At 46.8% G+C, this 17,909-nt stretch overlaps 1 protein-coding gene across 3 annotated transcripts in view; it reads right to left on the minus strand.

The window, feature by feature from the left end:
* The window catches only part of LOC111874475 (serine/threonine-protein kinase N), an 81,859-nt gene that overhangs the window by 51,817 nt on the left and 12,133 nt on the right, over window positions 1-17,909 (minus strand). For all 3 annotated transcript variants that reach the window (XM_023870014.2, XM_023870024.2, XM_023870005.2), the window contains exon 2: window positions 17,420-17,765. In XM_023870014.2, the coding sequence (XP_023725782.1) occupies window positions 17,420-17,765 (346 nt within the window). The remainder of the gene's footprint in view (window positions 1-17,419; window positions 17,766-17,909) is intronic.

The following is a 17,909-nucleotide window of genomic DNA, read 5'->3' on the forward strand; positions in this document are numbered from 1 at the left end:
ATTGGATTTTTTCAACTGACCTAATCCTTCCAGCCGCACTATGGCCCTGGAGTCGACTGAGCCTCTAACAGAAATTAGTACCGGGAATATTCTTTGGGGTAAAGGGCGGCCGGCGCGTAGGGCTAACAACCTTACAGCCATCTGTGAGCCGATTGTCTAGAAAATGTGGGAACCTCAACATCTCACAACCCTATGGGCCTCAACGGCTTGTTACATGGATACCTTTACTTACTTTACATACGAAACATAAATGCACCTTCTGTAAGCAGAATGCAGAGCTCTTTGATGTTATGGCTGGTGGCACCTAGAAAACATTTGGAAGGAGGTGGTCGTGGCCTACATCGGGGTACTATCCCGGCATTGGCCTCGAGGGAATGAGAGAATCGATGTAAAACCTCATTCGCAATTGCTGGTGTCTCGGCCAAGATTCGAACCGAGTCTTCTCCAATCCAACGGCATGGACCGGATGGGACAGACTTGCGGAACGAGCTTCTTCAATGGAAACCGTCACCTGCACGAGAGTTCCGTTAGAACTGCAGATAAGATAGGTCAGGAGAGCGCCTCGATAAGGTGGTCCGGTCCGGGCCGGTCCACTAAACATGTCCCAAATCCGAACCGGTCCAACCGGAACGTTCGGAAGCCAAGCAATATCAGGCGTCTGCATACAGACTGGACAACGGAGGAATCGCGTTTCGATTCCAGGCAGGGACAACAGATATTTCTCTTTTCCACAGCGCTCAGACGTAACGAGACGTGAAGCTTCACAGTCTGGTACTAGGCACCGGGTAAGTACAAGAGGGTTCTGCCGCACGCGGGCGCAAGGGCAGGGCCAGGATTTTACTTCACCATAATAAGCTGCTGAAGAAGATGCTTGCAAATTTAAGTTTCAGCCGCTTAAGGCCATTTTTACTGATCTTACTAGAGTATATACGACAGAATATTTTAACAAACGATTTTAATTTGCGTATTTCCTTCCCTTTTCAATTCTTATTGCTTCCCTGTAATCCGGGGAGGGGTAGATGTCTCACCCTGACAGCGTCCACATCCTGGTTCAGCCCGCTGCAGTGACGAGCACCAGACTGTCGGTACAGACGTGTTTGTTCTGGCGATAAACATTTACATCGCATGTAACACAATCGAGAACAAGAATAGTCTCGCAGTCTTTTGGCATTTCGCTTCCAACTCCATTACCCGCACCAAGCCATATTCTGCGCCTTCTGCGGTGTCACGCCGTGTCACCCACGTTTAGGAGGGTCCATCTGATTCTACCTTCACATTTATCACACTGCACGGCGCCAAAATGAACGCTGCGGGCTAGTGCTTCTGGAAGCACTCGTCCGAAGATCGATTATCCTAATCAGTGGTTTTAGTTTTACCATAATCCCAACAAGTAAATGCCGCCATAGTTTCTCAGATCAGCCCAGGACCTCTCTTCTACATTCTATCCAATTCATCATCCAGTAACCATCCTACCATTCCACGCCGTCAAACCACAACGAAACCGCAAAATACAGAGCGTCACACGCCAGAAGACAGCAATACAGTAAACCCTCGCTAATCTTGAGTAACTGGGGGGACAATCTCGATTAGTGAAGCAAAAGGTAAGACTGACGACAGAAAAAAAAACAGAACACAAATTTAACGATATAAGTACTAAGGTGATGTAAAATTGTCCCTGTGCTTAACTAATTAGGCACTACGCCACGAAGGCGCACGGGGGAGTAGAGCTAATGAAAATAAATAGTAAGCCTGTATTTAAAAAAATATAAAAAGAATTCTGACCGAAAAACTGGAGATGCATCGTGTTGCTACGAAATTTGTGCCACGTCTTTTGACAGAGGAGAAAAAAGCAAACTGTGTCACGGTCAGTTCAGGAGCTGTTTGATCGTTCAAATGCTGACGAAAACTTTCTGAAAAATGTCTAACAGGTGATGAAACGTGGGTGTGCGGGTAGGATATCGAAACAAAAGCCCAATCGTCGCCGCGACTAAAAGAAGCACGTCAGAGTCGATCAAATGTGAAAATGTGATCGTTATTTTACGGGAAGGGCGTCATTCATCACGAGTTTGTTCCACGTGGTGAGACAGTCACTGGAGTTTTACTTGGCGGTCATGAAGCGTTTGAGGGAGGCAGTACGAAGGAACAGGCCTGAGGGGTGGAGAAACAAGACTTGGATGCTGCACCACGACAATTTTACCGGACTACACAGCGTTACGTCGTAAAATACAGCACTCTTCATTATAGAAATAGGGCCCACACAGAAGACGACAATCTAAAGGTTAATCTCCACCAAAGTTCAGACTTTGTATACACGGTTTATAGTCCACGCCAGTTTTGGATAATTTTATCTCTCTTCCTTGGCAAGATACTCTGGCCCGGGCATCATGCACTTGCCTCTGAGTAACAACTTCGATCTACAAGTCTACATACAGTAGCCGAATTTAATACACACTCCGAGGCAGATCCTTCTGTACATACAAAAATGTAACGGTGAGCAGTCTTTTGTTTCAGCGTGAGAACCACACGGAACACACAAATCCAATCTGTGGGCAGAACACACATTTTTCGTATGTTAAAGCTTTAAATGGTTAATATTTCTGCGTGTTATTCGTGGAAGGTGACGTCAAATGAGATTTCCCGCTGAATCCTCAATGGGTGCTGCACTGGCACACATTAAAAATCTGATAATTTAGGTACATCTGATGATGTGGAGGAGGCAGGTCCCTTCAAAGCGCAAACTCTACGGCGTCATAGCAGCAATCTTCATGCCGTGAGAACTAAAATGTGACAAAAAAGAGAGACAAGATCCTGTACATCGTGTGAATACGTAATGCCCCATCACGACAATGCCATAAACGGGAGAAAGCGAATTAGCAAAGATACACGGAGCATGAAAACGCGGCTGTCCCTAAGGACAGCAAGGAGAGTTGACACAATGGAACACAGCCGTGAGGTCTACACCACAGATCGGGTTTTGATGGCGTCATGTGAGAAGTGCCAAGCCACTAGCCAGAACACTGCACAACCACTGTGTGGATCTATCGACCTGAGGCTACCCAGACAGGAGCCTGATAGGAGCGACTGATACATCTGAGAGCGTCACCAACACAGTAACGCATATCATCACTCCATCACCACAAACTCAGTTGGATTATATTTACAACATGCGATGAAAACTAAAATCGCTACACCGGAGATTGCGTCCAGCACAGCAATGTTCTAGGAGCTCACAGTATCGGTCATTCTATGCAAAAAAAGTGAATATGTACATGTGTCCTATTCCGAACGGTTTCCGAGATACAGATATCTCACTGTACAGTTCCAAAACTCTTGAGAAGAAAGAGATATTACGTAGTTTCCAATACCGGTATTTATTGTTCAAGTGACAAAATACATTTCCGAAAATTCCACTTTGCAACTCGTGTGGACAGTGAAATAGCTGTATCTTGGAAACCGTTCGGAGCAGAACACATGCACATGTACATTTGTTTGCATAGAATGACCGGAACTATGATATCCAAGAACACTGAACTTTCCTCCTGGAACACCCTGTATACAGAATCTCTATAGAATCAAGGTTCCGGTAACAGAAATAAAAATAATTTCGAAGTCAACTTACGGTAATAAATAAACCTTAAACTCAGAAAATAGTTCAGAAATTGTACCCATGTCCTTTTGTCATAATATCCAGAAAGCACAAATAATTCTTAACTACTCATTATTTCAGAATTTTAACACGCAGCAGGTCAGTCCAGCGGTAACGCTCTAGGCTGTATTTGGGAGGTTTTCGGTTCGAATATCGGCCGGGGAACGGACTATCATTGGGGGTTTTCGCATTCTTTCAGGTCCTCCAGGCAAACAGTACGACCGCTCCCATAACAATTCCAGTTTATCAATCATTCTACCATTCGACGCTAAAGAGTCTAGACACTAACAGCGTTGTTCAATAACCACTGAGGAAACGCGCAGAGCTTTTCTCGGGGGGCTCTCTGGCTTGTAGTCATGAGTTACATGCCATCTCGAGGCCGCCAGCAACTGCAGCTAATTATGCAGCATGAGAATGGATGTGAACCAACATAAAGGAAGGAAACAGCATCCGACATAATGCAATACAATGTATCTGTACGTCACACAATAGAGTGCCGTGAGAAAAAGCTGACTTCCGGAGAAGTACGATTGGACAATAAAACTGCTTTATGTAACTTGCAGCACAATTGTTTACCTAACGTACGCGTGGGAAAATGGATTCGCTTGCTTCTTTGAGCAAAATTTTTGTTTTCTAACGTCACATGCAACAGCAGTCCTCTCTCCGTAATTCACAGGACAATGAAAAGTCCGCCACGTTTCAGTAACTGTGCACACAGCAGTTACATCGGGGTTCGTAGGTGGGGTACCAATGCTTAGGAGGAACATGCTGCCTCCTTCTTCAAGGTACTAGTGAAGCACGACAAAGGCGATCACCTACGAGACTACACGGTGTCAGTAGCTCAGACTATACGTCAGTGAATAATGAACTGGAATGGACGTGGAAGGAAGCGATCGTGATTCGATATGAGAACTATCCCCGTAATTGCCTGGAAGGGCGGGGGAAAATCACGAAGAACTTCAGTCAGGATAGTCGGACACATGTGAGAAGTGTTACCGACCGAGCCGACTTGTTCGGCACGCTGCACCCTGGTGCTGGACAGGCTACAGTGACGGGATTTTCGCGATTTTCCGCAGTCTCTCCAGGCAAATGCTGGTATAGTACAGCAAGCCCTCGCTAATCCGGATTGATTTTTGGGGAAGTCAACCGGATTAATGAGGTAAAATAACCCTGCAAGAAAAAGAACAGAGAGAACAATGGAAAATATAATAATACACGTAGTGCTGATAAAAAAATCACTGTAGAGCAACTACGTAAACACTATAAAAAGACAAGCAGCTGAACTCAAGGGTCTGCTTCATCCAGCTGAAGCCAATCTTGGATATTTCCTTGAGCGGTTTCAGTCTCTCCAGCTGCCCTCAACACAGCCTGAAAGTCCTCTTGCTCCTAAATCCCATGTGTCTTTTAAAGTGTGTACTCAACTGCGAACAGAATTTTTAATCTTTCATATTTCGATCTGGATTGGCGAGGGTTCACTGTATATACCTCGATTAGGACACCGCACCAAGCCTGCAGCGGCTTACTAGAAGCTGCAAAACAAAAGACAAAAGCACATGACAGAGTTTCGCGGGCTGCAGTACTGATGACATTCAGGAACTGCGGCAGGCTGAAGACGCACTTCGTCGACATTGTCGAGCGCCCGTCACCGGATGAAACCGCCAGCCAGCCAGCCAGCCTATCTCCATTCGTACCTGCCGGCCCGCCGGTCGCAGTTTTCTCTCCAGCGACAGTCACTTCGTACGTCACTTCCGCTCTCGTGGTTGCCTAGCGGCGTGAACACGTTGTACAACAGACGCTAGCATGCATTAACATGGTGAATTCGAGTTTTGTGGCTGAGAAACCAAACACATAACAGCGATACACATTAAAATTGTACAGTGCGTCTCCCGCTCACAGAACGAGGGAGAAACCAAACACATAACAGCGATACACATTACAATTGTACAGTGCCTCTCCCGCTCACAGAACGAGGGAGAAACCAAACACATAACAGCGATACACATTACAATTGTACAGTGCCTCTCCCGCTCACAGAACGTGGGAGAAACCAAACACATAACAGCGATACACATTACAATTGTACAGTGCCTCTCCCGCTCACAGAACGCGGGAGAAACAACATACATAACACATTTGGAACACAAACTTGTTTTCACTTCTGAAGTCTTACTGCATTAACATTTAACTGGTAAATATAATGACTCAATGGCGCTGAGCCCTTCTTAAAAAGCTAACAGTTGCTCTGCTACTCAAAAATTCATCGCGTTTTAGGAAACCCTAAGGTCCATTACTGTGTTCACGAGAACCTGTCACTGTTCCCTATCATCAGCCAGACAAATGGAGTCCAGCTTGCAATCTATTTCTTCAAGATACACTTTAATATTATCCTCCTATATATACCTGGTCTTCCAAATTGCTCCTTCCTTCAATACCGAGTCTATTCATCCGTAATATTATACATTACTAGACGATAAAAAAAATCTATAAATAATTTCCACAAGTTCGCGTTCTGCGATATAACCTGGTGTATCCCGCTGAAAGTCCACCAGGCTGAGGTTCATATTCATTCTGTACTACAAACACCACGATTAAATCAGGGTATTCTGGGCTTCGCTTTTATTGGTATTTTTAAATACCACTTACGTGTATAATAATAGCCTCAACAACCAACACATGTTTCTCTGCCACGGAACATTGGGTTGGTATCGCAATAGACAAAAGTTGCTTAACTCGTGACGACGGGCGGAGGTGCGCAACCTCACCCTCACACCCCGGCCGCTTTTCGCCTCAGGAGAGAATTCTCGGTACCCAGTGGTTAAGAGACTGGGTGCGTCCCAGACCCCATCTCTACGGCGTGGGCAAATGACAATTCTCTTCCCCCTGCCGGAAATGGAACCCATATTCTTCGGTCATCCAGCCCGAAGCCTAGTCACTATACTGAAACATTGGTTGCAGAGATGGAGAATATGTCAACTCACGTACCACCCGCTGCGCTTACTAAAAGCAAGCGACAGACTGTTTATCATTTCTGTTCTTCTATAGTCTCTATTTCGCATCTCGGTAGGGACACCGACTAACCTCGACTGGGTTTCCTGTTACTCCAAGCACACGCCGGAATAATACATCATATTAGGGCACGATACCTTTCCTTCCACGTCCCTTTCAATTCATTACTCAATATAGTCCCACCATTCGACGTTACACAGCCTCAGCTACTGACAGCGTCGTTAAACAAACAAAAAATAAACACATTCACATGTATAACAAATCAATAGCCAGGTTGAGAACGCAAAATCACGCTAGCAGCAGTCTGCGCTTCGTGACGGTGTCAAACCTGCCTGATGCAAATGAACCAGACTTCACTAGATCTGTGACATGAGGACAGCCGCCGGTGGGGGAAGGGTCAAACTAGGCCACCCCTCCTTGGGTTTTAGTAAGAACTGAAACCTGAAAGAAGGGAATACCGAATATATAAAATTACTTTCGACCAATAAAAACAGTCTTAACCGGACTACACCTAAGTACTCATTTGCCGGACTGCAGGGTGTCACAGCTCAGGCGATGCCCTTGGAAACGAGACAATAAGAATACTTCCTGCAGGACGCGACCGTCTTCACAGCTGCTGCTCCGCGCCTTGTCCAACAACCGGAAGATATAAGGGAACATCCTTTACACGACGGAACTCTCATGATCAAGCCCCGGCACTTCGCACACTCGCCTTGGTCCTGGTATATCCCAGCATCTGCTTGGCGGGATCCGGGCCTAGACTAGAACCGAGGCCCCCATCCGAATATCGCTGCGCCAACCCACTCGGGAGCTGCCTTACGTTCTGGGTCGGGGACCACAGAACTAGTTCATTACCTTGAAGAAAGCAGTCTTCTGGGATGTGGCGCCTTGTAGATATTGTTTTAACCGACGTTTCGGAGGAACGCATCGCCTCCATTGTCAGGGTAGAAGAAAAAAGAAGAAACTCCGCAAGCAACGAACCGGCACGAGCAAGTGTTCACAGACTGCTTTCTTCATAGGCAGCGCCCTGAAAACCTCAAATCTTACATAGTTCATTACCTTGTTCACAACAGCCAGCCGCTAGACCTTACGAGCCAAATGCAGTCCACACCCTCGCGCCTCTTTCCTTAAGATCAGTTTCAACTCTGCTCTCCCGAGCTTAGGCCTCTCCCTTTAAGGTTTATCCATCCCCCCACGTTCAAATACTGTTGCCGCCACATTCGCACACCCCCACAATCTCACTTCTGTCTGCCCTCCGGGAGAAAGGTCAAGTGTCGCGCCATCGCAACAAAAATACTAAGCGGTGGCTCTGTAAACATGTTCCCGCGGCAACGAACACGCACGCAACAATAGTTACTGTTGGAAACGGGATATTTTCTGTGGTCGGTACCGACATGTTATAACCAGGACAGTTGGGGCAATTACTTCAGAGAGCCCAACCCTGTGTGGAGGCGGGGTCGAATACCTCCACCGTGACCCTGCGAGTCGTAGGAGGCGACGAAAAGGGAAGTCACAAATCTGAGACAGTAAAACATGGTCGCGAGTCCCAAGGGCTCGGACCCGAGGAAGACTGCGCTGGCAAGGGCCAGGAGCATATATAAAAGACAGACCCGTCCTCTCGTCAGAGAGGGCGCCCCAAAAACAAGACCGTAACAGTCAAGCAGTAATAAATATCTGTTCATGAGCCCCAGATGGAGCTCGACACCAAGACTTACTGACTGACTGACCGTCAGTCGCAATGTGACTTTGACTTTGACAATTACTTCAGCCAGCGGGCAACGGGATGAGCACAGAACCTGAAGAATCTGCACTGTTGAGAGCTGTTACCAAGCAACGACCAGGGAAGACTATAAAAGGCTGGAGAAGACTTAGCGTGTAGGGAAATCAGCGATAGTGTTATAGTTATTTGTAGTTAAGACCTGTAAGTGGTCAATAAATCCAATTATCCAAAACCCCGTCTACAGTCACTCATATTACGAGACAATATATTTCGATTTTACGCTGTGGGAAACCGCAGCCACGACAAGGTACTGAACAAAATCTGAAGATACCTGGTGAGGGACTGGGGTTTGAGGCTGGCGAACGACAGCCAGTTTCTGGAACGCTACAGCTTGGAAAAAAGAACTGGGGCAATGAACAGTGACGCGAAACATGAGTCGGACAGACTGCTGAGCTGTCGGGGGAGAGCGTCGCCATACTGCATGCCTGAGTGCAGACCAGCCATTGCTTCCGAGAGATTCCAGTTCTGACGGGGACCACAGGAACACTAGTCTTCTGGAATGGTACACATGAGTATGTTGCCTCTGTTTTCACGGGAGACGGTGTGACATCGCGTATTTCACACATGCATTGACAACGTTTCGCGCAAGAAATCTGCTGCCTCCACTGGTAAGCCAGCGTCCCACGCCACGAGGCAGGAATCTTCGTACATTGCTTCAAATACTAACCGCACTCTCACTGTGCATAGACAGTGACCCCACCGCTGCAGCTCCGGGCTGCCTGGCTCCACTACTTGCTGACTCAACCCCCGCTCTACCGGTAACGACAACACGCAACACACGTGGGCCTACAGCCACCTCCGGAGAAACAAATTAACAGGAAGCAGGGAATCCCTGCCACCTGCTCCCCACAGCATGAGGGCCGCCTTTCCTAGGGCCTTTGCCTCTTCACGTGGTCAACGTTAAGACGCCTAAAATTCATACACAATACCAGAAAACATACTGCGACTCCATTACAAATACCATTCGATTAATGATGTCAAGTCATCCGAAACGTATATACACTGTGTGTAGAGTGTACAAACAGAGCCGCAGAAGGGGAACAACCACTGTCTGATAGCAAGACGACGTGGTACCCCGTACAGAACACACAAAAACTTTACCACTGTCACCCACGACATCAGAAAACAGAACCTACACCACTTACACTATAAGGACGATGAGCGCCAACACTACAAGGACGGCGCGTGTTAACACTACAAGGACGAAGAGCGTCAACACTAAAAGGATGGCGAGCGTCAACACTAAAAGGATGGCGAGCGTCAACACTGCAAGGACGATGAGCTTCAACACTACAAGGGCGATGAGCGTCAACACTACAAGGACGGCGAGCGTCAACACTGCAAGGACGGCGAACGTAACACTACAAGGATGATGTGTTAACAATGACCGCAAGTCTCCAACCCATAATTTTTCGTAAGGCCTGAAATTCACTTAAACAATGTCCCACAAAACGAGTCCCCATTACGACTCGTTGTTCATTCTGAACCTCACATACACAGACGGTTAAAGTGTCTCGCGCGCACTCACCACCATTGCAGCAAGAATATAAATTCTTTGGATTGCCGCCACCCGAATTGCAACAAACTGTTTTGGTTCCTGCTGTCACCGTACAGCCTGATAGCCATCTGCCAACAGTGTGCAAATGCGCACTTTACGTTGCCCAGCAATGGGGGGTAAGAGTGTAGCGAAAATCCATACGTTATTCTAGAAGGAGTCCCAGTACCGCAAACTTACAGAACCCTTGCTACAGGATACTACTGAGAACAGGTTCTTACACTTTTAAACAATATTTTAATATTCGGTATTAATATTTGACAATTTACGTTTCTCCAGCTACACTGTCACCGTTCTAGATAAGCCGCGAAATGAGCACTTATTCATTATCTGTACATTCCTTTCTACCACATAAAATCACCGTACCATAAGAGACAGCATTCCAACCTCCTGGCACTGACCACGTCTAACAATTAGCTGATTTCTTCCGCTTTCATCCTAAAACGGTCATTTCATTACAGGTCGTTTGACAATAACCAGGGAAGAACAGTCAAGGAATATCTGAAAGTTCGGTTCATCCGCAGAAAATCAGGAAAACAATTCGGCCTGATGGTAACATCTTCGGCTACATGAAGTAGGCCAGCATGTGGCACAGTGTACCACAGGCCTGCCCCGCTTCCGCCAGCATCTGTGGCGCGCCTTACCGATCCATTGGCCTGTGGAAACAGCCATGTTCGACTCAACTGTCCAGTAAGTAGCGCCACAAACGCTTGCAGTAACTGCTGGAGCATAGTAGACTACACAGTTTCACCACACGAGCACACTGGGTGGTTTGCAGTTCGTAGCTGTCCCCGCTGGATATCCGCAAAGGACCGAAGTGACGCATTATGGTACATTCACGTGGTTGGGTTTGTCAGTCACGTGGCTGTTAATGATGAGACAATTGCTCGTTTCTATAGCAACATCAGTAAAGTAAACGGACATACGTGTAACGTTGTGTCCGCACAAATACCACAAAGGCCGACATGGTATCGAACTAGTGCCCTGTTGATTGCCCCTGGCAATCAAATTTCGGGATCGCTTAGCAAGTAATCTTCACTGACGGATTTAGGAAGGTACGGCGGCAAGAGGAGGCACGCGGTAGTGTAGTTGGTCGAGGCACTATGCTACAAGCCGGAAGGTCGCGGGTTCAAGTCCCGATGAGGTCACTGGATTTTTTTCAATTGACCTAATCCTTCCAGCCGCACTATGGCTCTGGGGTCGACTCAGCCTCTAACAGAAATGAGTACCAGGAATTAATTAAATAATTTTCCTGGGGACTAAAGCGCGGCCGGCACGTAGGGCTAACAACCTTACCGCCATCTTTGAGCTGATTGTCTAGATAATGTGGGACCCTCAACGTCTCACAACCTTATGGGCCTTCACGGCCTGATACAGGGATAGCTTTACTTTTTTACTTTACGGCGGCAAGAACGATGCGAACAGAGTGCAAAGTGGCCTTTCATCAAGACCGGATCTCCACCTCGGGTCAGTACACTAGTTACAAGGCTGCCTGACCTCCATCTAGAGATGAGATTAAGAACACGTGTAGCGTTGTGTTCATACTTACACATGCGGGTAACTTCACCTTGGCCAGATACACACACCTGCTGTTACTGGGAAATATAAACAATTCAGTTCGTACCTCGCAGGAAACATACCGGTTGATGCCGTTTAGAGAAACGATCACTATTTTGTTGTGAGAATCATACGTGACACTGTGCGGTCAAAATGCGGAGTTATGTTATTTTGATCTAAATGGTTTATGAAACAGGAAATTAAAGAAAATTATTTTGAATTGTTTCATTTTGGTCCGTTGCACTATCAGTGCAGTACACAGCACACAGGAACATATCAAACCATAAGCCATACAACCTCAAGCTGACGTCTCCCATCTTCGGGATGAATTAACAAGGAGGAGTTCAGCATTTTATATCAAATATTTTAACATTTTAGCGTTTTAACTTAAAAATAGGTTCGGATGAAAAGTGAGAACTTGAGTGTGTACTCAACTATCTTAGCATGTGTTGTGCTTTTACACGTCAACATATCGTAGCAACGTCCACACGACAAACAAAATTGTGAACATCAAAAACAGTGACAGTGTTTCCATAATTGTAGCAAGTGCCTCTGATGATGGTTGTGTCAAACCGAAACATGTAAGGCAGAAATAATAATAAAAAGTGTCCTACAAATTGTTACACTCGACGGACCTTCTATTAACTTTGTAAAGAAAACTACTTTACTCCAATAATTCTTCGCCAAAATACACTAACAAGGAATTGATAATATCCCTACAGAAGACGATGTCCCACAAATGGGGGACTCCGTGATGTCACTAGCCACTCACAACGTACAGTTCGTGCAGTTCAATTTATTTTTTTTTTATTTCTGAAGCACTATTTAAATAAAATGGATAGCTGCATGTTTCCACATAAAAACGGCTTCAAAAAACGCCTCCCGCTTCGGTCCAGTCCTACAGCAACATTTACTCAATCCAAGGGTTACTCTCTTTTTGAATGTACCGCCATGTATCAGGCAGATATTTACCAACGTTTCGGAGAAACATGCTAGCCCCATCTTCTACCTTGAGGACGGAGGCAGAAGTTTCCTACGAAAAAGTTGGCAAATACTGTAGCGTGTAGACCCGTTATTGGGTAACGACCGCGAAACAAACAACGAAACAACATCCGCTGCTAGGCAACAGAGTCTCGCTAAGCAAATATACGCAGCCGTTACTGAGTAACGCCTTCGCAAACAAAAAGGTTCCCACGGCAAAAATCCGCGTGTAACAATATAGCAACGGTGTTTGCTACGCGGTCTGTGGACAAATGTTATGAGGACGATTAGTGCAAGAGTTGTCAGCCTGTGAAGCGAAGACATAGCCATCAGACTGGGAGTTAGTTGGTTGAAGCATTGAGAGTCGTGGGATATTCGCCGGACAGTAACGACGTGAGCACAGAAACTGTAGAATCTCCACTGTTAAAATCCGTTACCGGGAAACGACTGCTGAAGCCACTGCAGGCTGGAAGAGGCATAACGTGTGCTGTGTTGATTTGTAAAGTGTGGAGATTACCGATGACGCTATAATTAAGTGTAGTGCGTTAAAGAGGTCAACAAATCCAATCTCCAATCCAAACAGTCTATAGCTACAATACCTGACGTGACAACATATACTAGAGTAAAAGGCGTCACAGCCCAGAAGACAGAAATCTGCAATCGTTTTCCCCTTTGGTTTCCACTGAGTTAACCCGTCACTACTTGGTTCCGCCTTCTACTAGGGGGGGGGGTAGCAGTTTCCTCCGCAACTTTGGTAAATATGTATAAATCTACACGGCAGCACACTCAAAAAGGCCGCAATTTGTAATGACTGCACTGGATCCTTAGCTACTTTTTGTATCCACTGGTGCTAACCCATCGCTTATTTTCTTCTATTTGGCATAACACAGAAACTTAGGCAGAAGCTGGTAACAAAACGTCGTGACATGATCATAAATGCAATTATCACAGCCAATTCGAAGTGTCGTAAGATGAAGAGACCGACAACACCCTGGCGTTCTGAACTAGAGCAACGGGCAGTCTGCGCAAGACACGGCGCTAGCCATGCCCCCCCCCCCAACACTTCATCACGCAAATTTAAACTTCCGCTTGTTACGTTTCTGGGTAACTCGGTGATCCTGCCACGACTGTACCGCAGGGCACAGTTTTCACACGTCTTCTTCGTGCCTTGAAATACTGAACTCCCGTTCAAGTAAACTCTGTCTGAAACATCTTTCGAGGGAACGTCACGCCTTCTTACTGGAGAGAAGTCCTGCGTGTTCAATGGGATCTCTGGTATGGTGAATCTGGTTCGCGTCGCGTGTTGAAACAGTAACTTTGTAGTGATAACCTGACGAACCAGCTTCAACAACGGTTTAGACACAATACGTGTATATTTCATAAAATTCTAAAATTTCTTACAATATCATTACGTTGATTTCTAACATGAATACGGTTACTGTCATAACCAAGATTCCTACTGTTACCGTTCTGCTCCATGTGGTAACAAACGTTACCTCCGGTACACTCTGCCTCTGCCGCTCCCAGTGTGCAATCTCGGATGGCATGACGTTCATGTCAAAATCCGTCTAGCGGACGGACATGACCATCCTTACATGGGCGGCACCGCCCACCGCCCCCCAAAAGAAACCAGCAGTGAGAACATGACAGGCCTTTCCGAAGTCTTTATTATCGTTATCAATTGACAGAGGTAAGTCTGCACAGCAACGGGACAGGAAGAATGGAGCGGAGGGAGACACGTGTCATCATCAGCTCTTAGCAGGTCCTTTCCTCCACTCCTGTGCAACATGACGCAGGCCAACAACCGGTTCCGCAGCTTCATGCCTTGCACTCTTACGGCAGAAGGACTACTACAAACGGCCACGGCATACTTTGACGTACATTTCATCCGGCTGCGCTTAAAATGTCATCTAGCAAGGCGAAACATTATTCCAAGAGCTAATGAGACCGCATGCCGAGGTTAATAAAGTGTGGAACAATACCTTCAATCCCCCATACGCTGTCATACTACAGCATTCAACTCTTTTCTTTTTATTTATAGTAGGGTGGGACTATGTCCCTTGTACTGCGGCCACTTCTGGCCTATTGTACCAGCCCCAGATGACAGGTGAGGGTGATTGTGGAGCAACTGGTGGAATGAAGATTGGCTGGGGAAACTGAAGTACTCGGAGAAAACCTGTCCCAGCGCCACTTTGTCCACCACAAATCCCACTTGACCAGACCCGGATCAAACCCGGGCCGCCGCGGTGGGAAGCCAGCGACTAACCGCCTGAGCTATGGCGCGGCCCAGCATTCAACTCAATGCAATAATTAAAGCGAACGCTATCTGTAAAATAAAATATGAATCATACGTGTATACTAAAAGAAGAGGCTCCGTTGAATTTTCAACGGACATTACACGAGTAATTATGCATTAACGACAGTTGGTACATTTCGTTGAGAGGCTGACATCCGCACACAGAGAAGCACAGACATCTGGAGGCTACAGCCACTAATTCAGTCGCTAATTTGCTAATGAGAACAAATGCAACTCCTGACCCATTGATCAGGCCTGCTCTCGGCACTTGTTGAAATCAGTGATAATTGATGAGACTTCGCCGCCATTCCGCCTTCTCTTGCTGGCCGGCCCCACACAATTCAGGCAGTTCGATAAAGATAGATCCCCGCCTCCAGCTGGAGCCCTGACTTTCCGCTACAGATTCAACGTCTGGACATACACGCAGTACGAGCATCTCTGTTCGAAGCCCGGTTTAGGAGAGGAGTAACTTATCACCACATTTTCAAGCGCCCTGTGGCTAATGCAACATTCCTCTTACTTTTTATGGGAAGAGTGGATGGAAATAAACATTTACATTCTTTGGAATGAGGGAGGCCTTAGTATGGGGTTAGAACAAGGCCTCTCATACAGAGGCCGTAAACGACCCACTGTTACCATCCCCGGGCGCCGACAGAAGCGGAACACTTGTTGGAGTTAGAGTTATCACTGGAGAAAATTGTCCCCGCGCCACTGATCTGCAATCGAGCCCCGTCTGTCCTAGGTAGCGATAAGACGGCGAGTACCTGCCTGAGCTGGGGCACGCTCACGGTTTCAGACATCCTGTGGGTGATTACAGACATGCAAGAACCTTCCCATATGCACTCCGAGTTATCGTCTAGGAGAAGGGAAACGTTTCAGGAATAACTGGCAGATCTGAAACGTTCCTCTGCACGTACTGCAACTGCATCTAAAGATCTATAAAGATGGACAGAGCGGAGATAAAGCTCAGCGTATTATTGAACTGAACAGCGGATGGAGATCCGCCCTGAGCTTCATGCCCTGGCTACTTTACCCCCAGCATCCACTGGATGAAAGTGGGTGGGCCTCAGAGCCAGCCAGGGCACGTGGTTTACTTACTGGTAACACCCCCGGCTGTCCAGGGAACAGCCGGACAACTCTACTGACTGATCCATTGCAACAAACACTAATTAAATGGATAACAGACAGGTAAAACACGTGCGAAGGGGTATTAAATATTTTCAAAATGAGTCATTTGCAACTGTGCACATCTCACTGGTTCTAGCACTCGTTTGCTGGGAAGCAAACAGCATGACAGCGCATTCCGCAAGCATAAACTTGTGCTCCTCGTGTTATTCAAATAAAAGCTGCACACCTTTATGAGTACTGCTTACACCACATATCAATATTCTATATAAGACGCTTCTCCTTAACTGATAAGAATCTTATTCAAGCTTGCAGCAAACCTGGGGTTACGTTGGGCCAACATGAACTACAATTAAATTCACCAAACTTTCAGTTTATACTCCAAAACAGAATTTGTCCTGAACATATTTGTAGCGTTTTAGACGAAACGCACCGGCAGTCAGAAGAACATTCAAATTATGAATTAATTTTAGGCTCTCCTTGTAAACATCCACAAATGGTATACCTATGGAAAAAATGGGCAATTGAAAGAATTTGTATTAACAGGTCGCGTGCCCCAGCAGACAGGATTCCTGCGAACACAACACATACAGGGACAAAAACACAAGCATGCAGGCAGTGGCCGCCAACTGGTCAACGGACTCGCTACATAAGAGTACGATCCCGCTTGAATGTGGGGAAGTGGTCGTGTATGTTTTCAAGGCACTACTTGGTGTTCAAGCGAGGGGGCGGGGGGTTACTAGAACCAGGGAGCATCAGCCGAATATAAGTCACGGCTGTTACCGTTTGAGCAGACTTGCTTCACCAGTATCAATGTTTCTTGCAGCAGACGCGGCTGTCGGGAAATCAGTGACGCAATGAAGTACACTTTAACCCCCTGAAATCTAGAAGTGATCTAAACAATATTCCTACCTCACAGAGAACACACTGTTTATCCACACAGACACCAATCGGTTAATGCTGTTTAGGGAAACGATCACTGTTTATTGTGACAACAGTACGAACACTAAGTACAAGGTGGGGGGGGGTTATGCAGATTCTATTAATCTTAAAGTTGGCGGTATGTACAGCAACCACTGCACTTTACAAAGGCACTATGCTACAAGCCGGAAGGTCCTGAGTTCCATTCCCGATGAGGTCACTGGATTTTTTAATTGACCTAATCTTTCCAGCAGCACTATGGCCCTGTTGTCGACTCAGCCTCTAACAGAACTGAGTACCAAGAATATTCCTGGGGGTAAAGGCCGGCCGGTGCGTAAGACTGACAACCTCACCGCCTTCTGTGGGGCGACTGTCTAGAGAAAATGTGGGAGCCTCGACGTTTCATAACACTATGGGCCTCCACGGCCTGTTACAGGGAGAGCTTTAACTTTAAAAGGTCAGTTATTCATTGCCATGACGCGACTGATGTCTGGCGGGTTCACACTATGACGAGTATTTGTGAACAACCACCACCACACACGTGACACTGACCTTGGCCATTGTTGAGCGTGACAGGAGGGGGGCTGGGCGTGGTCTGGCCCTGCGTCAGGATGATCTGCGATTCGAGCTCCTGAAGCTCTGCTTGCAGTTCTGCCAATTTCGTATTGGCTTTCTTCACGATGGTGGCCACATCAGAGAGGCTTCTTCTGTCCTTGGCCACCTCCCGCAGTTTCTCGGCGCCTTCCTTGATCTTCAGCTCCTTGCGGATCTCCCGGCGGATATGCTCCTTCAACTCATCCAGCTTACACGGCAGGGCGGCAGCCTCTGGGTCCGAGTCGGCCTGCAAGCCATATTTGTGGCTCAGCTCGTATAGCACCGGGTGCTGGATGTAGTCCCCCTGCAACACACACACACACATACGTGCAATTAAACAAAAAGTTCCTTTATTTTGGGTTCCACGTTCTCAGAGCAGTAACTATGCAGCTGTGACGGAGTGCGACAGAAGTTGACCAACGTTTCAGAGCAACATACCGCCTCCATC

The sequence above is a fragment of the Cryptotermes secundus genome, unplaced genomic scaffold, assembly GCF_002891405.2.
Source record: "Cryptotermes secundus unplaced genomic scaffold, Csec_1.0 scaffold47, whole genome shotgun sequence".
Classification (NCBI taxonomy): domain Eukaryota; kingdom Metazoa; phylum Arthropoda; class Insecta; order Blattodea; family Kalotermitidae; genus Cryptotermes; species Cryptotermes secundus.